Source organism: Thalia democratica, chromosome 8 (assembly GCF_965202585.1).
Source record: "Thalia democratica chromosome 8, ktThaDemo2.hap1.1, whole genome shotgun sequence".
NCBI lineage: Eukaryota > Metazoa > Chordata > Thaliacea > Salpida > Salpidae > Thalia > Thalia democratica.
In genome coordinates, this window is record NC_139172.1 from 24422698 (window position 1) to 24449891 (window position 27194).

Consider the following 27194-nt stretch of genomic DNA (forward strand, 5'->3'; position numbering starts at 1 on the left):
AATTCAGAACTAGATAATGTATCAAAATGGTTAAAGGATAATAGGCTTAAACTAAATACTGATAAAACAAGGTACATGCTCTTTCACTCTGGTAAAACAAAAGTTTGGAAAAACACAAGTTTACAAATAAGAACAAGTAATACATCCATATTAAAGGTAGAAAAATATAAGTATCTTGGTTTTACAATTGATAGTAATCTCAATTGGTCTGACCATATTGAAGCAGTAAAAACAAAGCTATTGAAGACAATAGGTATTTTATACAAAACAAGGTACTTTTTAAATCAAAATTCTTTATACTACATCTTTAATTCTCTTCTGATGAGTCATGTAAGATATGGTTTGTTGTGTTGGGGTAGGGCAAGTAAAACTAAAATTACTGAGACCGATAAACTCATTAATAGAGCATTAAGATGCATTCATTCCAAAGGTTGGAATGAAAGTGTTAAAAGTATAAAAATAGAAAAGAAAATATTAGATGTTAAAAATATGTTTAAGTATGAGGTAGGAGTTTTTATGCATAAATTTAAAAAAGATACTTTGCCAGTTAACTTTAAGCCTTACTTTACAAACGTTAATAAAATGCATAATCATCTAACAAGATTTGCCGAAACAAACTATTTTTTCCCAGAGTAAATAGTCTCTTTGGTCTTAAAACATTGTCTTACCTTGGTTCTAAACTATGGGAAGAATTGCCTAGAAACTTGATAGATCAGAGCTATCTTGGAGCATTTCAATATGGAATGAGAGAAAACTTACTTAAAAGACAATCAGAAAAATACCAAGCATAATCTTTACCAATAGTTAAACTTATATGTTTTTTTTACTAAAATTAACTTTGGCTTTCATATAAAAGCTTTAAGTACAAACTATAAGCAAATTTTTATAGAATTCAAAAATATCATTTAACTTTTGAGATATTTAATTTTTTGTAAAAATTTTCCAATATAAACGTAAAGACCGCAAATTTTTTGGGGTCAGTTTTCTCGGAAATTTTAAAATTCACTAAAAATCTATCTCCTCCTTCATTTTTCAAGCAATCTTCTTCAAATTTTCAGGAAACGTTCCTTATAATAAAAGGAAAAAATGTTACTTTAGAATTTTAATAATTTAAAAAAATAAAAATTTTATCACAAAAATTAAAAAAAAAGTGTTTTTTTTTCAAAAAAAACATATTTTTACAAAAAAATTTTTGAATTCCAAAGTAACGTTTTTTTTATCATTATATAAAGATTAGTTTGACTGTGAAAGTTTGAAGAAAATTGCTTGAAAAATGTAGGAGGAGATAGATTTTAAATGAAATTGTCTTTTTTTGCTGTTTTAGTTTTCCCTTCCCATAGGGAACCTATTATGCAACCCGACTTTGACTGGTCATATCTCAAAAAATAATTTGAATTTTTAAAACAATATAAAGCATCTTGAAGCTTAGAAAAAATTCTATAAAATAAGATCAACTTGTAAAAAACATGGTTTACCCCCCTATGGCCTTAACATGAAAACAACTAAACTAATATCTAATAAACTTAACGTTAAACTCAAGTTTCAAAGTAAAATATAACTTATATAGTAAACTTGATAATGGATCAAAAATTTTTCCTTTCTTTTTTCTGATGCAGTTAAAAAACAAAAAATCATAATAAAAAATAATAGATACACCATCAAATAATACTGTATGTACTTAAATACATTTATTACTTGTATAGTGGACTCATCAGCTGTTTTTTTTAAATAATAATATTAATAGAATAATTTTAAAATTATTAATGATAGTTAAATACTATATTGTACCTCTGTAAAAAAAAAACTCTATTCATCTAACTTATGAATCAACATTAGAGTTAAGTAAAATAAAAACTAAGCAAACCTTTTTTTAGCCACATAGTCAATGGAGACAAAACAGTAACACTAAATCCCAAATTAAAAAAAAAAAAAACCAAGCCAATACTGCCCACACCCAGTCAAACCATTATCAATTAGCCAAAAAATAGATTACAAATATACTAATACCAAAAACTTATCTTAGTTGTTAAAAAATATAGAGAAAATGTTTGCATTCTATCTGTTTGATTTTTAAATAAAACAACTTTTAGTTCTGATTGAAAAGATCCAAGGTAGCTCTGATCTTTTAGTTTTCTTGGAATTTCCTCCCATAGTTAACATCCAAGATAGGACAAGGTTTTAGAACCATAAATACTATATACTCTAGGGATATAATAATTTGTCTCTGAAAATCTTGTTGAATAATTGTGAATTTTATTTACTTTTGTAAAGTAACACATTAAGTCTGGCAAAGTATCTCTTTTAAACTCCTAACTCATACTTTATAATATTTTCTTTTCTATTCTTATACTGTTAACACTTTTATTCCAACCTTTAAAATGAATTCATCTTAATGCTCTATTTATGAGTTTATCAACCTCAGTAATTTTAGTTTTACTTACCCTACCCCAACACAACAGACCATATCTTACATGACTCATCAAAAGTGAATTAAAGATATAATACAAAGAATTTTGATTTAAAAAGTACCTAGTTTTGTATAAAATACCTATTGTCATCAATAACTTAGTTTATACTGCTTTAATGTGGTCATACCAATTGAGGTTACTATCAATTGTAACACCAAGATACTTATAATTTTCTACTTTTGATATAGATGAATTACCGATTTTTATATATAAATTTGTGTCTTTCCATACTTCTGTTTTACAAGAGTGACATAGCATATACCTAGTTTTACTTACATTATGTTTAAACCTGTTGTTGATCAACCATTTCAATACATTTTCCAACTGTGAATTTAAATATATACAGGGTTGCCACACACTCAGGGAATCTCAGGGAATTTTCAAACTGTAGAAAATCTCAGGGAATCTCAGGGAAACTCAGGGAATTTTGGCATTTTTCTTTTAACTCAGGGAAACTCAGGGAAGTTTTGATTTTTTCTCTAAATTTCAGGGAAGTTTTTGAAAATCTCAGGGAAATTTTTTTCTAGATCTATAATGAGGTTTAGTTAATCCAGATTCAATATTTTGTTCAAAAGTAGTAATTTTTTATTATTTAAGTGGTTATTTAGAATTTTTTTAGCCTTGCGGCTAGTTCTTCAATATTCTTAGTATTAACATTGTAGTTTTTTTAAGTTTTAAATTTATATTTACTTAAGTAAAATCAAACAGTTTAGAGAAATGAAAGTTGTTGTTAACTATTCATTGAAAAGTTCTAATAAACTTTATATTTTTTGTTACTTATGTAGTTTAAAAAACACTATGTTGTACTATTAGTTCTTATTTTTTAAATAATAAAGTTATTTGTTATTTGTTTACAACTACTTGTTTTCAGTAAAAAAAATTAAAATGAATACAGATTAGTGTTGTATTACTTTTGTTAAAAAAATAGAGGTTAAATTTTTGTTTATAAATAATAATTTCAAAAGTAGTAGCAGTAATGGTAATAAATTTTTTAGTGTGAATGTTTTAATATACTTTACAACTTTTTTGCATAAAAAATTAAAAGCTTTTTTAAGTATTATGAGTAAAGTACAGTTTAAAAATTTTGTCAATTAAAATGTCAAACAAATTAAACTATATTCTTTTATGTAGAAAGTTAACTAACAAGTTTACACAAAGTTGTACAAAAGTTTAGTTTTTAATTTTTAATTGGTTTAAACCTTTTAAGATTGAGTTTTTGAAAACAGTTTTTTTCATAAATTTAATGCAGAAGCATACACATACAACCTTCCTTTTATTATTAAAGAAGAAAAATGAGAATGAGGTATTAATAATTTGTGTTAGAAGAAAAAAAAAAATTTTAAGATTTGAAAAGTACTCAGGGAAACTCAGGGAAATTTAAGGTTACTCAGGGAAATTTTTGGTCACTCAGGGAAGATTTTTTGGCTCAAAGAGTGGCAACCCTGTATATATTATCTTGTTGATAGGTATTTTTCTTCAGGGTAGTGTATAACAGGGTGTCATTTGCAAAGTTCAAGACTTTTAGAGTTGTATTGTTTTGTAAATTATTGATATAAACCAAAAACAATAAGGGATCCAAAACTGAGCCTTGTGACACTCCTATGTCTATACTTTTACAAGTCGATACATACCCAGCAAAATCTACAAACAAACAAAAAAAAAGACAGTTAGAGCCTAGGTGGTAAGCTTTAGTTATAAGTCAACCCAACCACTTTTAGTGAGCTTTGAACTTAATTTAGAATACTCAAAATGGGTAACAGAAAAATAATTATGCTACCTATATAAAATAATTTACAACACACCATTTTTAAAGTACTTATATCCAACTGTTTTTTACAGGTTGATCTTAATTTTAAAGTCTTTCTAGGCAACCAGACATTTTTAACAGCTTAACAAGATTTAAAATAAGATTTGAGATATAAGCATCAAAGTTGGTGAGCTCAATATGTTTCTAATGAAAAGCAAAAAATGATTATTTCATTAATATCTATTTCAAAAATCTTCTTCAAGTTTTCATACTAATTCCATTACTAATATTTTAATTGATTAAATGCAAGAACTATATTAAATTTCAAAAAAATAAAATGTTTGGTATTAAAAACTACCTTATTTTTTATCTCTAAATATTTAAAAAATAAATTCTTTTAACTGTAAAAGAAATATTTCCTAAAAATTTAAGGTCTCTAGATCAAAAGTTGAAGGAAGAAATAGTTTTTTAGTAAATTTTTACTAACCTTCCAAAAAAATTAACAAAAACTTGCCTTACTTTTGTATTAATATTTTACTAAGTTTGAAATATATGAACTATTAAATAAAATTTATAATTTTAAATTAAATAGTTTATAAAAGAAATTTTTTAATTAAATTTATAATAAAGTTTTATAAAAACTGGCTAGTATTCTATAATTAAAGCTTTCATTTAAGAGTCATAGTTAATATTTTTTAATAAAGAATTTGACTCCCTATGCCCTACTGTATAAATACATTCATACTTTAAACACTATTTCCTTAAGGACATACGGTCCAAGTTTTTTTTTTACCAAAGATAACATTGGATCTTACATGAAAGCTTAAAGTACAAACTATAAGCCAGTTTTTATATAATTAAAAATATTATTTAACTTTTGAAATATTGTAATTTTTATAATAAGTTTCCAATACAAACATATGGACTGCAAATTTTTTGGGCTCAATTTTCTTGGAAGTTCGAAAAATCACTAAAAATTTATTTTCTCCTTCATTTTTTGAGTTAGAGTCCACAAACTTTCAGGAAACATTACTTTATAGTTTAAAGAACTTTGAATATTGGAATTTCAAAAGTACTGAAAAAAAAAAAAAAAAAAATTAAAAAAACAAAAAAAATGAGTGGTTTTATTTTAATGAAAATTTTATTTTTCATAATTAAAAAAATCCTGCATACAATCTTTTTAAAATTAAGTAATACACTTTCTGTTAAAGTTTGAAGAAGATTGCTTAAACAATAAAAAAGGAGATAGATTTTTAGTGAAATGGTCTTTTTTTGCGCATTCTATTAGGAACCTATTTAGGTCACCAACTTTGATAGATCATATCTAAAAATTTACTCTGAATTTTTTTAAGCGGTTAAAAATGTCTGATGGCTCAGATAAAACTCTATGAATTAGGATCAACTTGTAAAAATCAAGGTGTACCCCCCTCTATGCCCTTAACTTTCAACAAAAACAGTTTTTTCTGCATGTTAAACTATAATTGATTGTGATCTTTATTTTCTCATATGGATAATATTAAAAGAGGTCAATACAAATTTATAGTTGATTTTTTAAAATAATAGGTTTTTGTAATTACTTTAAGTATTGTTGGGAAATTTTTTTTATCTTTATTTCACTGATAACAGTAACTTATATTAACAATAACTTACATCAAACAGTTTCTTACTAAGAAAGTTTTTTATTTAAAATTTATATTGGAAAATTCAATTAATTTTACATTCATTTCATTTGGATTTACTTTTACATACAAAAATATCATTATAATGATAATGTAAAAAATCTTCTACCTTTTACAAATTTGGTTTTACACACAGTTTTGAATAACTACGTCATGATATTTTTTTACTTTTATTTACTTGTTGCATGAATGTGTCTCAGTTTTTTAGTCTAACAAAGTTCACTGAGGACTGTTGTCGGAAACTGCTTTGAACTTAAATAGAATGCATTATACTTGTAGATTTTTTAAACCATTGTTTGATTTTTTGTAACTATTGATGCAGAGGAAAAAAATCACAAGTAATAAATTTACTGTGTCCTGGACTAATTTTATAATTTTGTAGAAATCTTGTTTTAAGTAATAGGTTTAATAAGAATTTTTTTTTATTCAGATTGGTGTTGTTTTTATATCTTATATGCATTCTTAAATTCACTGTTTGTTGGCTTAAAGTCTTCACTTGCTAGTTTATTGTAAATAAATAAATAAAAAATTCTTCTATTATTGCATTAAATAGCGTTGCCACTTACTAAGGATAATTAAAGCTAGTTTAAAGTTTTTAAGAACTGGATCTTTAAAATTGTTGAAAAACATTGAGTTTGGCAAAAGAAAAAATGAAAAACCAAGAAATTTAGAAATTTAAACAAATATTTTTAACAAAATTTGCTTAAAAACCTGTCAACCTCAAATTTAATTAATTTTTTAATGTAAAATAATAAAACTTGGATAACATAAAAAAATATATTTTATACACAGATTTTGTTGAATTTGTTAGAATTTTATTATTAAAAAACACAACTAAAGTAGCATTACAGTATCTTTTCAATATTTTTATACTGTTAAAGACAGAATTTACCTTAAATTTATTTTATACAAACACTTGACAAAGAACTTGTAATTTAAAAAACCTGAAAAATATTTTCAAAAAAGGCTTGGCAACCCTCAGAACTCAGACTCATTTTAAGTTTTTCCTAAATCCCAGGCTATTTTTTTCACTTAATATTTTTATTATTAGAATTTTTATTTTTTAATAATTTCATTATTTTAGACATTTCTAGTTATTTTATTTTTATTAACAATAGTTTTTTTCAGTTTTTGGTTCATATTATTATTTAAACATCCCATAAACTTGGACTATAAATATGTTCCTAGTCAGATCACTAGTTTTTGGTTGGCTGGTTCTTTGACTGAAATAGTGGCAACTCTGATTAAAATAATATCCTTAATAGGCTATTGACTTTTTTCTTAACTTTGTTTTGATGTTTTTTATCTGCAAAAAGACTCAATTTCATTTATTTAAGGCTTTAAGGCTATTTAGGCTTTAAGGACGAAGGGGTGGGAGAGGAAGAGGTGAAAAACATTTATGTTTAGTCTTATGTTGTACATAAATAACTAGCTACCAGTTACTTTTTACTCTTTAAACTCAAAATTAATTAAGAAAGTTTTTAAATATTAAAAATTAAAATGAACTATCAAAAAAATAAACAAATTTTTTCTCTGTATTTTTGTCATAATTTTTAAGTTTAAATAAGAATTTTACAATAAATTTTTCTTAATACTGCAAAATCATTTCTTAAAAATTTGAGATATTTATCTTAAAATATGTAGAAAACAATAGATTTTTATTGACATATATTTGTTGAAATATTAGTTTTTTACTCCCATAAGGAATCTATTGTACTATATGGTTTTAACCTGCTATTTTACAAAAAATAATTTGAAAGTTAAAAAACTGTAAAGAGCAGCTTATAGCTTAGTAGTTAAAAGTCTACAAATTTAGTGCAACTTGTAAAAAAATAATTTTCCTCTTCCTTATTTTTATTACTATTTGTTATACAACAGCTGAATCATAGTTGCCAGAATGCTAGTTTTGTTTTAATATGTGTGGCACCCAGCTAGTTAAAATCTAACAACTAAGAACTAAAGTATTTTTTGTCTACCCAACTTGGCTTTGTGTTCCTATCTTCTAAATTCTTTCAATATGATTTACTGTGTGCCTCATTGATTGCTCTGTCAATGTAACCAGCTCTTCATTTACAGTGTGGTTTTAACTTTCTAAACAAGTTATTATATAATTTCCTTTTTTTAACCTCATTGTTGCAAATTGTTTATACTTTGCATTTTTTATTAAAAACCTCTATTCTATGTAATCTGTCTTTTAGTCAATCTATTTAGTTTCACAAGCTAAATTTCCAATCAACATACTCCTTATTTTCTTCATCATCTTTTCAGATAGTGCATTCTTGCTCTGTTTCTGTTTGATACTTAAGTTCAGGGTTGCCACTTTACCTGGAAAAACCTTGAAAAACCTGGAATTTGACAATTTAGGCAAAAATAACCAGGAAAAACCTGGAATTTTTGAAATTTTGAAAAAAACCTGGAAAAACCAGGAATTTTTATTAATTTTAACATTTTCAGTAGTAAAATTTCAATTTATCACTAAAAATCTATCATATGATTAAGATTTTTTGTCATCATCAAAAAATTTTTTTATTAAAAAACACATTTAAAGTAACTTTTCAGTATCTTTTCGATATTTCTATACTATTTATCACAGTTTCTTACATAAAAATTAACTTAAAACTAAAAATAGACCCTAAATGTATACTTTAAAAACCTGGAAGAAATTTTGAAAACCTGGAAAAAATTTGGAAAAAACAAGTCGCAACCCTGTTAAGTTCATATTCTTATGTTTATTTTATTAAGGGCATAGGGGGGAGGGGTAAACACCCTTTTTTGGTTTTTGATCTTATTTTATATAGTTTTTACTAAGCTACAAGTTGCTTTTTACAGATTTAAAAAGTTCAAAATAATTATTGAGATATAGCCGGTCAAAGTCTAAGGCAACAATAGGTTCCTTATGGGAGGCGCAAACTAAAATGGCAAAAATGGACTATTTCACTAAAAATCTATCTCCTCCTACGTTTTTTGAGATAACTACCTCAAATTTTCAGGAAATGTTTCTACTAACATGTTAATAAAGCACAAAAACTTTAAAAAAGTGTTTTTTTTTACTTAGTTTTACAAGTGCTTTTTAATTTATTTGATATAAAAAATGTTTGTAGTTTTTAAAAATTGTTTGATGTTTAAAAGTACTTATACAAAAAACTTTTGTAAATGAATCAAAAAATAACACTAATAAGATCAATAAATGATCAATATTTTTAAATAGACTTGAAACATTGATAGATCTTAATTTGTACATAGCTTACTTTATTTGAACATTGAGCAAAATAGTAAATACTTGTTAAATGAAACACATCAGTTATTCAGTTATTTATCAAAAATATCATAAAATTAAAAAAAATATGACTTGAAACTTTTTAAGCTTACGTTTTATTTTATGGTGAACGAATGAAAAGCAACTATAAATTTATAAGTACTAGTTTTATTTTATTGATAGTGAGAGAGAGTTGTTGTGTGATTAAAATTAAGTGAAAGATTAAATTTGCAAGTTTGAGGACTACAAATTTGTAGTTTATTTTTATAAACAAGAACTACAGAAGTATATTAATTAGTACTAAAAAGTTTTTTGTGATACAAAATTCTACCAGCTAAAAAATGAATACTTAATAACAGTATATTTTTTAAGCAAATTGTTGAATTACAATAAATATAAATTGGTATTTCAAAAACATTTTAATTTGAAGTTTAATTGTCAACTAAATTTTATTTTCATAAGTTTACTTGGTTGCCACTTAGTTGGTTAAGTTAGGAAAAAGGTATTTCTGCAAAATAGTTAATTTTTTTTCGCGTAAAAAAAACTGTTTCTGTTTTTGAGTATATTTTTTTGGAGTAGTTTTTTAAATCCTCTATGTAGCTTTCAACTACCAAATTTTTAACAATTTTTTTTTAATAGCTAAGCTATTTTTAATACTTAACACAATCAGTGTTAAACTATTTTTTGATAAGGTGTGTTTATTTGACAGGTAAAAATTAGAATCTTGCAATGATTTAAATTGTAATTTATTTTACTAGGCATATCAGTATAGTTGTAATGGTTTGTAAATTTAGCTTAATAAGCTATTTGAAATATTTGTTTAACTTTAATCAGTTATTTAAAATAATAATCTATACTTTCTCTAATTAACAATAAAATGTTTTTTTTTAGTAATTAAAATTGAAATACCACTGTTTTTTTAAACAAATAAGATCAAATTGATAAAAAAATTATCTGTTAAGTTTTTTAAACTTAGTTAGCTTACTTACAATATGTTAATATTTGTAGTTATAGTTTTACTTTTAGGGTTAAACATTTTTTCAAATCATAAAAAAAACATTTCTAAAACTTTAACTTTTTATTTGTGTTTAAAGTTAAAAAAAATTTGTTTAATTTTATACAAATAGTTCTAACTAATCAAAAAAAAAAAGAGATAATACTGCCAACAAAGACTATTTTTTGTTTTAGATTGCGCTAGTTTGTATCAATTATTTAAAATCATGATTTGTACCATATATACCTCAACATACATTTTAAAGTTTGTTTTTCACGTAAAAGTTTAAAAAAACAGATTTAGAAATAAATTATACATTAATAAAATAGTTTATTCAGTGAAAACAGCCATTATGTATTATGTAAGCATTGGACCATATCAAAATAAAAGCTTGTTTAGCATCTTACTACTTAATATTAGACTAAAAAGCTTACCTGTGTTGTTTACAACTTTTTATTTTCTAGGTGCAAAATATCACCAAAAAACTAAGTAAATTTTTTTTAAATAAAGTTAATTAAAACTTTTACTTTAAGGACTAAACATATAAAACGTTTTATTAGGCAAGCTGTAACAAGACATCATTAGTTAAGAACAGTATATATAATATATAGTTTATAAAAATCTTCTGCTTGAGTAATCACCTTGAAAACAAAACAGAAGAATGAAAAATTGAACTTTAAACATAGGATTTTCCAGATTAAAATCTCATTGTTAAACAGTTTGAATTAGAGCAATTAGAAACTGCAGTTAAAAACGTTTTTCAAAACTGATTTTGTTAGAATCTGTTTGAGGTTGATTAAAATCAGGTTGACGGTGATTGAAATCAGGTTGATTTCCATAAGCAGGTCGTTGGTGAAACATCACAATGCTACCGTTGGTCATACCGGCTTCAGATAGTAATACGTTTGGATCAGACAGATGAGCTTCGTTGAACTGCAAAGCAAGGTGTTCTGGTCGTACTCCTGTTAGTTGAAGCATAATGGTTGTTTTACATAAAAACTTGAGTTAAACAGTTTTTATAGAAGCAAAGCTATTTGGTAAATGAAGGTTTTACTGAAATTAAAAAATTGGCAAGCCGCGCAATTGTAGCATGAAAATGTTTAATTTATAAAAAAATATTGTGTTCATAGTTTATAGTTCATTTTATTTAAAAAAATAGTGGTTACTGATAAATATTGTTGAGTTGAAACTGTGAGTTTTTTAAGCTATAAATTTAATTAACATTTTACAAATAATATAAATTTAGCATTTAGAAATAATAATGACACAGTTTGCATTAAACAAAAACCATGAAAGGTTTATGTTTATGTTTTATGTGTAATTTAAAAAATATATAGTTTTTTGCTTGAAGTTTTTATACTTGATATTTGTTTTAATAAGTATAGTTGGTCTCTTTTGGTAAATTTTTGTGTAAATCTTAAAGCATTTAACTTAAATGACAATTGGTAGACATTTATATAGAAGCAGTAAAAAAATACTAAATTAAAATGTTCTTATTTAACTACCAGCTGTTAATACTCCTGTATTAACAAACCGACCTAATTTATCAGCAACTATCTCCTGGACGACACCTACCGGAGCTTCTCTTGCAACATCTAGTTCAAAAAGCTTGTCGCCCTGAATTTCTCGCGCCAATATTTTTATTTGCTTTGAACTCGACAGTTTCTTGCTGCCATCTCCCAACACTTCTTCGTCCAGCCTCAGCTTGATATTCTCCTTTTTGACACCTTAAAAATGATTCTTGCTTACTACACTGTCAAAACAGCAGTTATTATTTAAATATATTCCATATCTTATTTTAAAATTTTATTTAACTAAATTCAATTGTTGTTTTAAGTCTCTCATTAAATGACGTTTAGCAAAGCATACAGCATTTTAAATTATTCTTAATAGACTTAAGTTATAAAACAATTGTAAAAAAACGTATGCACATGAATATAACTATTTAAGTAAATTAAATTTTTTTTTTCCGAGAAGATAATTAGATTGTATTATTCTTAGTAAATAAGAACTTGGTTTTTATAATCCTATTTTAGTAAAATTAGTAATGTTGGCAAAATGTAAGAATCAGTCAGCAAAAATGTTTTAAATATTCTAGTTTTCAAACTAAAATTAAGAGAAAGTTTTAATTTTGAATGAACAATTGTTTTTAGATTTTTTTAATCTAATATGTATGGTAAATAAATCAATATAATATTTTTCATCTTTCAGGGTTTTTTGCAAAGAGTTGAGTTTATTTATCAGTGAGAGGGGAGTACCATGAAATGAGTGTATATAAATTGTTGTAGTTAAATTATATTTTTTAGTTTAAAATTTAGTGAGCGAGCACTCTTTAGGTAAAACATTAAATACGCTTGTATTAGTCACATGTCAATTCAAGTTCTAGAGACACAAGTTATTATGATATTTCTAAGGGCCCATATCTAATGTAAAATATTTAAGTTGTAAAATATGTGCCAAATGGATTTATTTTTATGAGGATACAACATTATAATTAAACAAATTAGCTGTATCGTTTTATCAGGTTACAAGCCCAATTGGGAACTGATTAACAAAGCTTAAGTAAAGTATTATTGTAAATTGAGGCATGTCAGTCTAAAGTAGCAACATTTTGCAAACCCTGTTTAATCTTCAAATATCTGCATTTAAAAATGTTTGAATATGTTTTAAGTTTTGTGTACTTCTTAGAAATTAAGCATCAAGTTTATTAATTTGTTACACCTTTAATGAAACAAATAAAAACTATTGAGTAATTAAAGTTAAGAAAAAAAAAAGCTGATTAATTGCTGGGGTTTTTCAAATGTTTTTTGATCTTTACTTTGATTTACCTGCTTCCTTGCCATCTTTTACACCTTCAACCTTTTCAACACTCTTGATGACTCCCACTGCAACGGTTTGCCTCATGTCCCTGACAGCAAAACGCCCCAAGGGAGGATACTCTTCAAAAGACTCAACAACCATTGGTTTACTTGGCACAAGCTTGACCAAAGCAGCGTCTCCAGACTTAATCATTTTTGGATTCTCCTCCTGAACCTCACCCGTGCGCCTGTCAACTTTCTGCTTAAGCTCAGCAAACTTGCAAGAAATGTGAGCTGTGTGACAATCCAACACCGGTTCATACCCTGGGTGGATCTGCCCTGGGTGGTTCAGGATTGAGACCAGAGCTGTGAAGCTTCTTGCTTGTTTTGGAGGATGATTTTTGCTGTCACCTGCGACCATACCGCGCTTGATTTCTTTAACAGACACGTTCTTCACGTTGAAACCTACATGATCGCCAGACTTTGCTTCTTTTATATCCTCATGGTCCATTGAAACCGACTTGACCTCTGTGGTAATATTAGCGGGACCAAAAGTCACCATCATGCCAGGCTTGAGTATTCCTGTTTCAACTCTACCCACTGCCACTGTTCCTACCCCGCCTATTTTGTACACGTCTTGAAGCGGCACTCGCAAAGGCTGGTTCTGTTAGTTGAAAGTAAAATAACTAGTGAATTATTAAAAATAATTTATATTTAATTATTTAAAATCATGTTGTAAAATTTAGTAACTGTATTTTAATTCTTCTATCTGTTTTTTACTTTTGCTTTTCACTTACTTCTAAACGCTCTGATGGTGGCAAAATTGCGTCTATAGCTTCTACCAGCGTCTTTCCAGAACAATTTCCCTCCTTCCTTTCAATCTTCCACCCGTTGTACCAAGGCATGTTGGTGGTGGATTCTACCATGTTGTCCCCATTAAACCCTGAAATCGGAACAAACGCTACAGATTTAGGGTTGTAACCGATCTCACCAAGGTATGCTGAAACCTTCTTTCTGATTTCTTTAAATCTAAAACCATATGTGTTGGTTTAAAAGTATTATCTAAGTTCAAAACAAACAAAGGTTATGTATAAGGTGGATACTGTACTTTTGAGTTGAACTGGATTGAAGGTTTGTGTTTAAAGATTTTTAGTTTTTTAATTAAATCTACTCATCAATAATTATATGTAGCTAAATAAATTACAAGTATGATGCCCTTTTAAAGTTTTTAACTATAGTTTAAACATCTTAAAAAATAAGGAGAAGGTCTTTTTTAAAACTCAACTAAAATTTTTCTTTCTGTTATAACAAAACTAAATTCGAGGCCTTATTTATAGATTATAGTATATGATTAAAACTTAATGTGTGTTTAAACACTTTGAATTAAAAACCTTGCTTGGCTGTAAGCCGGATTGGTACTGTCCATTTTGTTAACTGCACAAATCATCTGCTTGACTCCCAACGTGTAAGCCAGCAAGGCATGCTCCCTAGTCTGGCCGTTTTTACTGATTCCAGCTTCAAACTCATTGGTTTGAGCGTCCACCATCATTATTGCACAATCAGCCTCTGCAGTTCCTGAAATTTGCCTTACTTGAAATCTTGTTTAAAAAATTTCAACAATAGTTTTAGTTTTAATTAACCAAATGGTTACTTTTTTAATTAATGGATGATTCCCATTAACACTAGGAAATTTTGATATAAGTTATTTTACAAAATAACAAAAAAAGCAAATTAACACTTATTGAAAATTCTTGACAAACTAGGAAACACAGGAATTCTTATAAGTGCTTTGTAATGCACTTTTTTTACTGATGTATTCTATTGTATGTAATAATTTAACATTGAGTGACAAGTTCGTTTCGTTTTTGTTTCGTTTTGTTACAGTATGTGAAGGAACTGATGAAAGTGTTATGTTCTAACAATTTATAACATGCATATTTTAAAACAATTTCTTTAAAAAATTTGGTTTTATTTTATTAGCATAAAAAAGCATAATTGAACTAGAATTTTAGAGTTAAATTATAATATTTAACATAATTAATATAAAAACATTTACTTAAGATATTTTCATAAATTTTGATTTGCCATAACTTTGCCATAGAGTTTTCTGAAACTTTACCCTGGTTTGAATATTTGAGTTGGTGTTCTATTATGTTTACAACTAAGCATTTCTGAGGAACTAAAATCTATTACACACATAGGGTTTACATAGGGTTTCCCAAACTCATTTTTATAAACGCCCTTCTTGCCAGAAGTACAAAAATAATTTCCCTTATTGTTAGGTATAGCCGTTTTTTAGATTAATCATTTACTATTTCCTAATTAAAAGTCCCTAATAGCCACTTTAGAAAAGCCTGTTATACATACACAGGGTTTGTGCGCATCAGGCCTAATCAATCTAAATCAGTTTTTTTGAAAAAAATTGCAAAACATCAGTTTTTTTCAGTTTTTTTGCTTGAAAACTTCTGAAATTTAAAATTTTTTTTTTTCTTGAGTATTATTAAGGTGTGAGTTTGTTTTTAATTATAAATTAAATTATTCAAGACAAAGTCAGTAAGTATTTGTAAGAAAAAGTTTAAAACCTTTTGTTGAATCTCTAAAGGAATTTTTGTTTTGAATAGAATATATAATTATGAAAATTCATATAAAATATTTTGTTTGAAAATTACAGTTTAATTAAAAACTTAACTGTTTGTTTGAATTTATTTACATCATCTATGTTTTTCATAGCTTAGTTGGTTTTACTGTTTAAATATCTAGTTTAGAAGCTTTATACCAAATACTTTTTAGATAAAAACTCTTAGCAGATTATTCATATACTTAACTGTTTGTTAATTCTAAAATGTTAGAGATATTTACAAGACTAAAACTTAGCTTAAGATATTAATTTCTCTCCATATATTCATAGTATAGTTATATTTTACAAGTTATTTGATAAAGATAAAATTCATTGAAGCAGAAATTACAATGACGACTTTAAAATATTCAAGTTGCTGGGTAAGCGATCAAACTATGTGGAAAAATAACTTCATAAGTTCTTATTTTCTTTTAAAGTAGTTTTTGAGAATACTTTTATTTTGTTAATTTACTTATAAAGACCCAAAATGACTTCAAAAGGGGATTTTCCTTACTTTGAAAAACTATCAGGCAAAATAAAAATGAAATTTTCGCACACAGCAAATCTGCATACAGCAAATTTTAGAAAGTATTATCACTGAATAAAAAATTAAAACAGTTACTTTTTTCTACTTTATTTTATTTGTCTCTAAGTAACTGTATAACAGTCTATCAAAAATTTAGTTCACTTCACAAGTAATTCTGTACTTGCAAGTATAGAGCTTAATTTGAAAAAGAAGCTCATTAAAACACTCAAGTTACTTCACCAGAGATATTTCAAACACAAACCACTTATCATGTTCTTGATGAAGTCCCTGTGGCCAGGAGCATCAATGATGTTTACTATGTATTTTTGAGTTTTAAACTTCCAGTGGGCAATGTCAATCGTGATGCCTCTCTCCCTCTCTGCTTTCAGCTTGTCCAGCACCCACGCGTACTTGAATGAACCCTTAAAAATTAGAGACATTTTTTTCTGACCAGTTTTTACATTTTGCCAACATTTCTAACTTACTGAAATAAGATTACAAAAACGAAGCTTTGTTTTTAAAAGAAATTACATTCCACTTACCTAATCAAAAATATTAACCTTCAAAAGTTGTTTAAACACTTTTGTAATGTTTACAGCAAATTTGAAGTTCCTAGCTTAAATCTGAGAGGTACAAACTTAAAACTAGTTAATCAATACAAAATGCTAAGTTAGTAAATTTTTACCTTGCCCATTTCCTGAGCCTCCTTCTCAAACTTTTCAATGGCCCTCTTGTCAATTCCGCCGACCTTGTAGATAAGGTGGCCTGTTGAGGTGGACTTGCCACTATCCACGTGGCCAATCACCACAATGTTGATGTGTACCTTTTCCTCTTGTTTTGGATTATCCTCTTGTTTTGGAGGCATGATTGCTTACACTAATTGAAAAAACTCCTTGTGTTGAATTATTCTATTAACAATGAAAAGTCTGAATTGAAAACAAGTATAAATAAAATAACTAATATCCATTTGTAATAATAATATGGGTTATTTTTCAACTATTTTACACTAATAATGATATTTAAAACTATTCTTGACATAATGAGTGATGTGTGAATTTGGTTATTTAAATTTCTTTAAGATTTTTCTTATTATAGAAGTTTAATGTACCTGGTAAAGTTTGGTTATATTTTTTGCTTCTAAAATTTATCAGCGTTTTAAGTAAAGTGTTATATATTTGGTAATTTTAAGCCCCTACATGAAAATATCTAGGTATAAATTAATTACTATTGTTGGAGTTTATTGTGCAAAGATGGACACGGGCATTAATACCTGAGCCGCTTAAACAATACACACAAAAAAAAAACGAACAAATTACAGCCAATGAAAATTAAAATCTAAAAATAACATAGTAAACAAATTTCAAACAAATAATCCTGTATGATAAATAATAACTTCGTATGCACATAGAACAAAGCGAAATAAATTCTCATATAAAAACTTATGCAGAGACTAAAAAAGATTACACATTTACAAAAATTACATATAAAAACTTATAATCTGTAGGCGGAAGGCGTAAGGAAGAAAAATTAATCTTAGTGATACTAATATTTCACAATGAATTTTTATTTGTTAATCACTGTATTTAACTTGTGTTTATATTATTTAAATCGATTTTTTTTAAGTTTTAATCGAAATTGTTCCACCCTCCCACACAAAACTACATCCTGCGGTAACAAGGTTCGTGCGCTTCACGCTAAATCAGACTAAGTCAGGCTAAATCAGTTTTTTTGAAAAAAGTTGAAAAACGTCAGGCTAAATCAGTAATTTATTTAAAAATTTGAGAATATCAGTTTTTCTCAGTTCAATTGCTTTTAAATCTTTGATTAAAAAAAATTGAGAAATATTTTTAAGATCAAATGAGATGTGAATTTATTTCTAAATAAAGATTTAGTTATTAAAGACAAAATCAGTTAGTATTTGTAAAAATAAACGCTTAAAACCATTTGTTGAATCTCTAAAAAATTTTTAGAATCTTCATTATTTTGTTTTGAGTAGATTATATACGTCATAATTATGAAAATTTATTAAACAAATACAGATTAAACATTACAGTTTAGTTCAACAACTTAGCTGTTTGTTCGAATTTTATACTCCTGTAAGCGTTTCATTTTGAATTTTAATAAAACACAACATTTCACGTCGTTTTAATGTAAATCTTCTGGTTATAATGTTTTTACTTAGTGATTAATTAAATTAACAATTGTATTTAGTAATATATATTAAATTTTTACAGTAGTAATAGATTATATATAACACTTATTTTGAAACTTATTACTGAATTTGTTATGTTAAGAGCATAGGGAGGGGTCAATCAACTTTTTCACAATTTAGTCTTATTTTATTGAGTTATAACTAAGCTATGAGTTGCTTTTTGCAGATTTTTCAAAGCTCAAAATATTTTTGAGATAAAGCTGATTGAAGTCGGAGACTATAATAGTACTAATCAAGACCCCCCAATACCTAAAATTACTTCTAAAGGGAATTTTCCTTACTTTGAAAAAATGTCAGGCTAAATTGGTCTCAGTCAGGCTAAATGAAAAAAAAATCGCGCACGAACCCTGGGTAACTTATTCCACATATTTAATGTTCTGCAGAAAAAAGAATTTTGCCACTGACTGTTATTAAAATTATATTTACATTTTATTTTTTTATCATTTCCTCTCAAATTATAATTGGTCTGAGAAAAAAAAAATTTTAAATTAAAATTTAAATTTTAAAAATTCAAAATAATTTTTGAGATATAGCCGGTCAAAGTCGGAGGCAACAATAGGATCCTTATGGGAGGCGCAAACTAAAATGGCAAAAATAGACTATTTTACTAAAAATCTATCTTCTCCTACGTTTTTTGAGATAACTACCTCAAATTTTCAGGAAATGTTCCTTGCAGTATTTAGAATATTCTGTCAAAACAAAATTTAAAAAAATTAAAAAATAAAAATTTTATAACAAAAAAACAAAAAAAAAACTGTTTTTTTTGTTTATTTTTTATATAAAATTTTTATTTTTTATTTTTTTCAAAATTCTTTCCGACAGAATTTTCTAAATATATCAAGGAACATTTCCTGAAAGTTTGAGGTAGTTATCTCAAAAAACGTAGGAGAAGATAGATTTTTAGTAAAATAGTCTATTTTTGCCATTTTAGTTTGCGCCTCCCATAAGGATCCTATTGTTGCCTCCGACTTTGACCCGCTATATCTCAAAAATTATTTTGAATTTTTTAAATCTGTAAAAAGCATCTTGTAGCTTAGTAAAAACTATATAAAATAAGATCAAAAACCAAAAAAGGGTGTTTACCCCCCCTATGCCCTTAATTTTGTCATTTTGGTATATTACTATAATTTTGAATGTTTTTTATCAAAGTGGACAATATCTCTTCCTTGAAGGCAATTTTGGCAATCAGGAGGAAATAGAAAGTAAGGGAGCAAAAAAGTAAATGAGTATAAATTTAAAATATATATAAATCTAGTAAAAGGGCATATTATTTTATACATTTCTCCCAAAAGAGGCAATTATAAAAATGAGTTTAAAAAATTCTGCCTTAGACTATATTATATGTGTTTACTTTAATTTAAAGCTCCTACCTGAAAATTTCTAAATAAAGATAAAGAAAAGATTATAGAGGAGTCTACTTTGTTGTTTACAAGTTGGTCTTGTTTTGTTGAGTCTTATCAAAGCTATTAGATAAATTTAACACTTCAAATTATTTAAAGAGACTTTTAAGAATTAATGTAAAAAAAAAGTTAGTTCAATAGCTTACTTATAGAAGGCACTATAAGGGATAAAAATGTATTTTTTATTAAAGTTTTAAGCCATTATGAAAAAATATCAAGTAGTATCAATTTTTCATTGATTTGTTGTGTAAACTTTTTTGTTTTTTAGAATTTATAAAAATACAAATTTATGGAAACTTTTCAACTATTTAGGGAAAGTTTGTTAAAATTTAGATCTCCATCCAAATAAAAAAAGATTGAAATAATTTTTATGAACTTTTTTTAAAATTTTGACTTAGAGTAAATACTTATAACTTTCATAACTTAAGTTAATAACTAGTTAATTATGAAAATAGCTACAGTAGACTACGGCTTAAGTACACAAATTGAACTTGACCAAAAAGTGCGTACTTAGCACGGGTAGTGCGTACTTTTTGACAACATAGTATAATATGAAATTTAGTTGTTTGTTTTCTTTCTTACAACTAGGCACCAAACAATTAAGCCAAATAAACAAATCTTTTTATTTAAATAACATTTGATACATAATTCTAATCTGCAAAAATTTTTAATAGAGTTCAAAATATTTTTTTTTTTCCATAAAAAGTTTCTACATAATGCTAGTCTAGCTAAGTTTAGTTTAGTTAATATATTTACTATAATTTTCCATTAGCTAAAGAGTGTTTGATTTTTTTTTATTTGAAAGAAAAAATTCAGGACTGTTTTTTTAAGAAAGTTTATATCAGTAGAAACATTTAAAGTATAAGTGCATAGTGATAAAATGCTTATTATTTTTTTTTTAACTTTAGTTTTTTGTTGTTGTTGCTTCTTTTAATATGTTTATTTTGACTTTATAAAAATTGTAACTAGTTTTTGTGGTTAGCTAGTATTATGTCACATTAAAATTAGCCTTTCTTTTGCAGATAGTCTAAAAGTTTTTAATTAAAAAAAAATTAGAAGTTTTAGAAAATTTTAGAAAAATGGATGGAAAGCGTCAGAAAATGACTCTATGGAACAAGTCTTCAGAAAAAATCTAAATCTAAGAAAATTAAGAATTTTTTTATCTTTCTAGGTAAGTGCGTACTTAAGGCGAGGTGCGTACCAAAAAATGTGCGTACTTAAGCGGTAGTCTACTGTATTAATTCCATTTATACATTAAAAAGTATTAAAATCACTATTTAAAGATTTTCTTCAAATGAATTATCTATTAATAAATACTAGTTGGTAAAAACTTATGAGTTTTATTGTAAGATAACGATTTAAGATACTAGTTTAGTTTATTAGGACAGATATTGGACCTAACAATAATCATCTTACTATTTTACAGAAGCTTTGTAAATATGAACATCACTTTTGAGTGCGTTGGTCAAGCCTGCCTGTTGTACCTGGCTGCCAAGTTCAGCATCTCACTGTGCAACTTTTTATCAGAATATGTGCTCACCTCCACTTTCAACTTCAAAAAGATTGGAGATTGGGCGGTGGTGACTGGAGCAACAGACGGCATTGGTCTTGCCTACGTGAAAGCTCTTGCCAAGCAGAGCCAGAACATTGTGCTTGTGAGCAGGACAATGGAAAAACTGGAAAAAGTGGCCAGGGAAGTGGAAAATAAATACAACGTTGAGACAAAGTGCGTTGAAGCCGACTTTTCAAGGAGGGACATTTACGAGAACATCGGCAAGCAATTGGAGGGGTTAAATGTGAGCGTGCTTGTCAACAACGTAGGCATGAGCTATGAGCACCCGATGCTCTTCAACCATCTACCTTCACATAATTTCATGGACAAAATGCTTGACGTGAACGTGACTTCAGCCGTGAACATGTGCCGAGTGGTCATGCCCCATTTCATTGGCAAGAAGAAGGGAGTTGTTCTTAACATTTCATCGGCTTCAGCGTGCCGACCCACCCCCCTACTTGCTTTGTATTCTGCAGCCAAGAATTTTGTAGACACCTTTTCAAAGTGCTTGAGTTGGGAGTACAGTCAAGCTGGCATCATTGTTCAGTCCGTCACCCCTTTCTTTGTTGTTTCAAAGGTAAGTGGATTGAATCTTTTTCATTTCAGTTAACTAAAATTCACATTAGAAATAACATTCGATAAACCTAATAGTTAGCTAGTGGTCCATACCAATTAAAAATAAATACTTTTTGGTTCAGATTTCAACAAAAGTAATTATATTTTACCTTTGTATAATGTTTTTGTTTACGAACAGGACTGGCTTAAAATTTTAATTTAAACTAAAACTTTAAAAGATATTTTTTGTTTTAAACATCTTATTTTGGTAAATATTTATAAACTTAAGGCCATAGGGGGGGGGGTCCAACACTTTATTTTAAAAAAATTAATTGTGACTTTTATATGAAAGCCTTAAATACAAACTACAAGCTAGTTTTTAACGAATTTAAAAATATCATTTAACTTTTGAGTTAATTTTCTTGGAAATCTTAAAAATCACTAAAAGTCTATCTTCTCATTCATTTTTCAAGCAATCTTCAAATTTTCAGGAAATCCTCTGTATATTATAAGAAAAAAACATTATTTATGAATTTTAATAATTTGAAAAAATTAAAATTTTATGACAAAAATTTTAAAATAGTATTTTGATTTCAAAAAAAAAACTTTTACTTAAAACTTTTATAAGTCTTATATAAGTTTTTTTTTTTGTTATTGTATAATATTAGACTGTGAAAGTTTGAAGAAGATTGCTTGAAAAATGTAGGAGCAGATAGATTTTAAATGAAATATTCTTTTTTCGCTGTTTTAGTTTTCCTTTCCCATAGGGAACCTATAATGCGGCCTGACTTTGACCTGCAATATCTCAAAAAATAATTCAAATTTTTTTTTAAGGGTAAAAAGCAACTTAAAGCTTAGTTTTAACTGTATAAAATTAGATCAACTTGTAAAAAACATACCTTACCCCCTCTTCCTATGGCCTTAACCTTAAACAAAAATAACAATTTTATGTAATCAAATTTCAGCTTTCCAAAATGAAACGACCATCTCTGTTCGTTCCAACACCAGAAAACTTCGTCGCCTCCCAGCTGAAGACGGTTGGCAAGGCAACGGCTACATACGGGTACTTACCCCACGCCGTGCAGGGTTTCTTCGCGCACTTTGTCGCCCCCGAGTGGATGTTCTGCAAGTTGATCAAGGGATCCATGGAAGCATTGAACAAGAAAGCGCTGAGGAGAAAGGCTAAAGCGCAGTGAATGATGAATTTTTTCAAGATCGTTTGAATGATTAATATTTCAAATGTAGTCCAAAAATTTTCATTTAATATCTTAGTTTTGTTTCTTTAATTAATTTATTTGGAATTTTAGCACCAGATTGAATATATTCTTGTCTTTTTTATAATTGATTCATTTTTATCAAGAATGGTATTCAACCTTATTTTAATGTTTATTCACAAATAATTGATCATTTAGTTTTCATTAAGTTTTTATTTTATGTATTTATGAGTTTTTTTTTTGCTTTTTTGTAGACCGTAGAATATATGTTTTTGAATTAATTTTAATATTTTATATTAAATTTATGCAAATTTTAAAGTGTTTAATAATACATATGCATTTTAAAAACATTAACCGTTCTATGCAATAGAGATTATAGCTTGAGATTAATAAATGTTTTCCTACAAATGCATTTTGTGAATCTCTTAATAAGTTTTACAAAGTTTTAAACAAGTAACATAGTTGAAAAATTATACTTTATAATAAGTTATATGTGTTTTGATATTTGACGTGAAAAAGGTTATTTTTTTATTAAGTTTAATGAGAAATTAGTAAAGTTGTAAAGTACTAAGTTATTTATTGAGTATTTAATTGACAGTATGTTTATCTACTAAGTGTATCCTGGCTTTTAAATGAAAATAGACCATCTAAAAAATTGTACATTTTCATTAATTATAATCTTATGGGTTTTAGATAATTTTAGAGTTCAAACTTTTTGTGCGATAATTACCAACTTTATGTTGGTTCAGTTTGTATGGACTTGTTTAATTGTTAATGTTTTTTATATTCTTATTTTTTGTATAAATTTTAAAATAAATATCTATAAGTCTAATCATCAAATATTTAAGTTAACATTTCAAAAGCACAACTTCTTGTAATTTTATAAAGTTTTGTTTGTTTTGTGAGCTTAGTTTATTCGAAATGAGTTCCAGTAACTGTTTGTAAGCAGTAATTATAAAACTCTTTACTGGAAAATGTACGATATTTATGGTTTGTTTTTACACTAACTTAATTTTGGTAAATTTTTTTTAACAATTTTTTTTTCCAAATACAATTTTATTTTACACCAGTAATGTTTAAAATAGTTTTCATTATAACACACTGCCGAAGGATATTTGTTTTTAATGCTCTACGAAAGATAATTGGTACCTTATAATTGTTTAATCACCGAAAAATGTAAATAAAACCTAAACTTAAAATTTTTAAATAGGGTTGCAAAACACGCATTACAAAACAGCATTTGCGTTTCATAAGCAACGGTTATAATGTGACGTTTGTAAACTGCTTCCTATCTTTACTTTATTGCAGTGTTTAGTTTAAAAAATTAAGAGTAACACGAATTTTATATATTGAATATTTTTAGAGAAGTAAAGCACTTTAATTTAAAATAAATGATAGGTTTTTTCAATCAAATATGTAGCAATATGTATTAGTCTCTGAATTAAACTATTTAAGTTATGAGTTCTAGCCAGTTGTATATATGAGCTGAATCAGGGTTGCTCAAAAATTGTAAAGACCTTGCAGATTTTAAGGTTAAAAATTTAAAATCGTACCCTTAATGTACATAAGAAAAAATACTCAACTATATCTTTTAGAATTACTTTATTATAAGTTTAATAAATACAATGACATTGAAATAGTTTGTTTCAATACATATAAATGTAAAACAGTCTAAATAATTTAGTTAAAATTAATTACTAACTTCCAGGACTTTTTCGTAATACTCAATTAAGTTTTTTAGTCAAAAAATATACCTTGAATGGCCAAAATTTGTTAAACGGACATTTAAAAAAATAAAGATAAACAAATTCTTTGGTTAAATTAAAAAAAAAGACCTATGACTGAAGCTAAAACTTTTTAATTCGTTCGCAGTAATAGTTTTTATATAAAATAAAGTAGACAGTCAAGGTGTTCTCTGCTAGCTTTTGTAAACGTTGGAATGTTTTCTTAATAACAAGCTTATGATTTAATGACAACTCTACAAAAAAATATCTATATAAATTGTCCATAAAGTGGCGATGTTAATCACTTTGAGTAACCCTGACCTAAACGAATTGTTCATAAAGTTTGAAAAATAGCGTATCCTTGATAGCGTAAGAGAATGTTATGTGTACAACTTGTGTATAATATTTTTAAACACTAACGAACTGTAGAGAAGGTGCTAAACTTAATGCAAAATATAAAGCAAGTAATAAAACTTTGGTGCATGCTTGCGCCATTTCAATAGCTTTCATACACCTTAAAAAAGCTATGTTTTTATGGATTTAGAAGCTATATACAATTATTTTTTGAAATTTATATACCCAACAACATTGTCCATATTTTTTAGCGTATACTTTTATCAGCAAAAAACAAGGAAAGTTCAAAACTTCGATTGAAAAACATCTTTTATTCACTGATTTAATAAATGGCAAATATTCAAAGAATACCAACACGATAGTTTACTACTTAAGTAACTGAATAAAAAAACTTTTACTACTAAAAAAATATATATTGAACTTACTGATCTAAAGTAAAATTTCAACAGAACCTATTTAGCTATGTACTATAAAAATGGTTAATAAATTAAAATTATGTTAACGGAACTTCTTTTAAAATAGACTGTAGTTTAAATTAATTCTAAAACTCAACAAAAGAAATAGTAGTTTAAATATATACTTCTTATATTTATCTACATGGTTATAACAAATTTTAAATTTAAACACATTAAAAGGTCAAAGCGACTTCATCTAAAACATTTATTACTTTAATTCTTACAGAACTTTTAAACGGTTACAATAGACGAACGTACTTAAGGCTGTGAACGTTACTAAGTTCTGTTAGGATTAGGCCGTTGGCTTGTCTTATCATACCAGCTCTTCGTGAGTAAGAAATGGGTAAAAATAACAAAAAAGTAAGAAACAATTAAGAAATAGAGCTGGTTATGATTGCAAGCTGCTTGAATAATTGTTGACTTCATCAAAACTTCCTGTTTATTGCTTGCTGTGTAACAGGCACGTAGGCGCAAACTTGCTGACATTCTCAAGAATGAGTGCATTTTGCTTACAAAGTTAGTTTTGTATAAAAATTATTATAATTTTGTGTTTCAAAGCACATACTATAGTAAAGCGGCGACTCGCCTAATTATTAAAATCTACGCCCAGCAGATAAATTAAATAAAATGTGCACACTGGAAAAATGAAAAGTTTAATTCAAATGCCAGAAAATTTTGGCTTGTAAGCACGTCTTTATTATAAATGGGATGCGGTTTGCGAAAGACAATTTTAAACTTACACCAGATATTCTGAAGTTTGAAATGAAGATTATAAAAAGAGTCTATGAATTTTCGGGAGCTTTATAACATACAAAAAATATTTCGGAATCTTTTACGAAGAGTAAAAGCTAAAACTGCAATTACGGCTTACAAATATTATTAATTTTTAAAATTGGCCCGCTACCACCAAATGCCTGCCGACCCCTAATATAGAATGTTGATTTTTTGATTTTTTTTTACAATTGTTGTATGAGAAAATAATTCAATTAATTAGTTTTTTATGAATTAAACACAAACAAAAGCTTTTTTTACCCACGCTTTGTATGAAATTTTACAATAAACAAAATTCAATGGATTTTAATGTATTTCCACGCTCGTGAGTAAAATCTTACCATGCAAAAGTTGGAAAATAGTTTTTCAAATACTTCAAAAAACTATCCTTTGTTTTACTTGCTTGATGTTCTTAGGTTTCTAGTTATATAAGTAAGAACTACCGGTAACTACAAAAGTTGATGTAAGTCATATAATCTTGAATATTTAATTTTAAGTAAAGCCTTCATTGTAAAACTATATAAATATAAGCTTAAGTAAAGATAAAAATAAACAAAAAATACTCATTAAAGTGTTTTTGCTTTCGTATTTAAACATTTTCTTTTAGTATACTATACTTTAATTGTCATTTGAAAACAACAAAATGTATATTTATTTTGTTACATGTGGTGGTTACTTTTTAGTAAGCTTTCTTGCTATACATATGACTAATTTTTCTGTTAGCTTATTATTTATTGTATTCTAAAAAAATTTAAAGCTTTTTCTTATAGTACTAATTTACGAAAATTTTGCAGCTTGCTAAGATATTTTACGAAAATCCGGACAGTTTTTTATACAAAGATACTTAAGATTATGATTTTCAGATTATGATT

General features: G+C 26.7%; 2 protein-coding genes across 2 annotated transcripts; one reads left to right on the forward strand and one right to left on the reverse strand.

The window, feature by feature from the left end:
* Positions 1-10891: 10891 nt before the first annotated feature.
* LOC145843050 (elongation factor 1-alpha-like) lies at positions 10892-16950 on the reverse strand. The gene is made up of 7 exons (XM_082950517.1): positions 16771-16950; positions 16348-16507; positions 14334-14517; positions 13740-13971; positions 12973-13606; positions 11683-11871; positions 10892-11106 (listed from the first exon to the last, which is right to left on the reverse strand). Exons 1-7 carry the CDS (start codon positions 16948-16950, stop codon positions 10892-10894), a joined length of 1794 nt encoding a protein of 597 aa, XP_082806643.1.
* A 4177-nt stretch (positions 16951-21127) lies between these two features.
* Positions 21128-23269, forward strand: LOC145842446 (very-long-chain 3-oxoacyl-CoA reductase-like). The gene is made up of 2 exons (XM_082949896.1): positions 21128-21826; positions 22770-23269. The coding sequence occupies exons 1-2, from the start codon at positions 21137-21139 to the stop codon at positions 22998-23000; spliced, it is 921 nt and encodes a 306-aa protein (XP_082806022.1). The 5' UTR covers positions 21128-21136; the 3' UTR covers positions 23001-23269.
* Positions 23270-27194: the final 3925 nt, after the last annotated feature.

What these genes read in the sequence shown, in the direction of transcription:
- LOC145843050 (XM_082950517.1), bottom strand. Translation starts at nt 16,950, where the DNA reads ATGCCTCCAAAACAAGAGGATAATCCAAAACAAGAGGAAAAGGTACAC. An exon ending in CACCATCAGAGCGTTTAGAA is followed by an intron (nt 13,607 to 13,739) that starts GTAAGTGAAAAG and finishes TTCAACTAACAG; the next exon opens with AACCAGCCTTTGCGAGTGCC. An exon ending in AAAAGATGGCAAGGAAGCAG is followed by an intron (nt 11,872 to 12,972) that starts GTAAATCAAAGT and finishes ATCATTTTTAAG; the next exon opens with GTGTCAAAAAGGAGAATATC.
- LOC145842446 (XM_082949896.1), top strand. Translation starts at nt 21,137, where the DNA reads ATGAACATCACTTTTGAGTGCGTTGGTCAAGCCTGCCTGTTGTACCTG. An exon ending in CTTTCTTTGTTGTTTCAAAG is followed by an intron (nt 21,827 to 22,769) that starts GTAAGTGGATTG and finishes ATCAAATTTCAG; the next exon opens with CTTTCCAAAATGAAACGACC.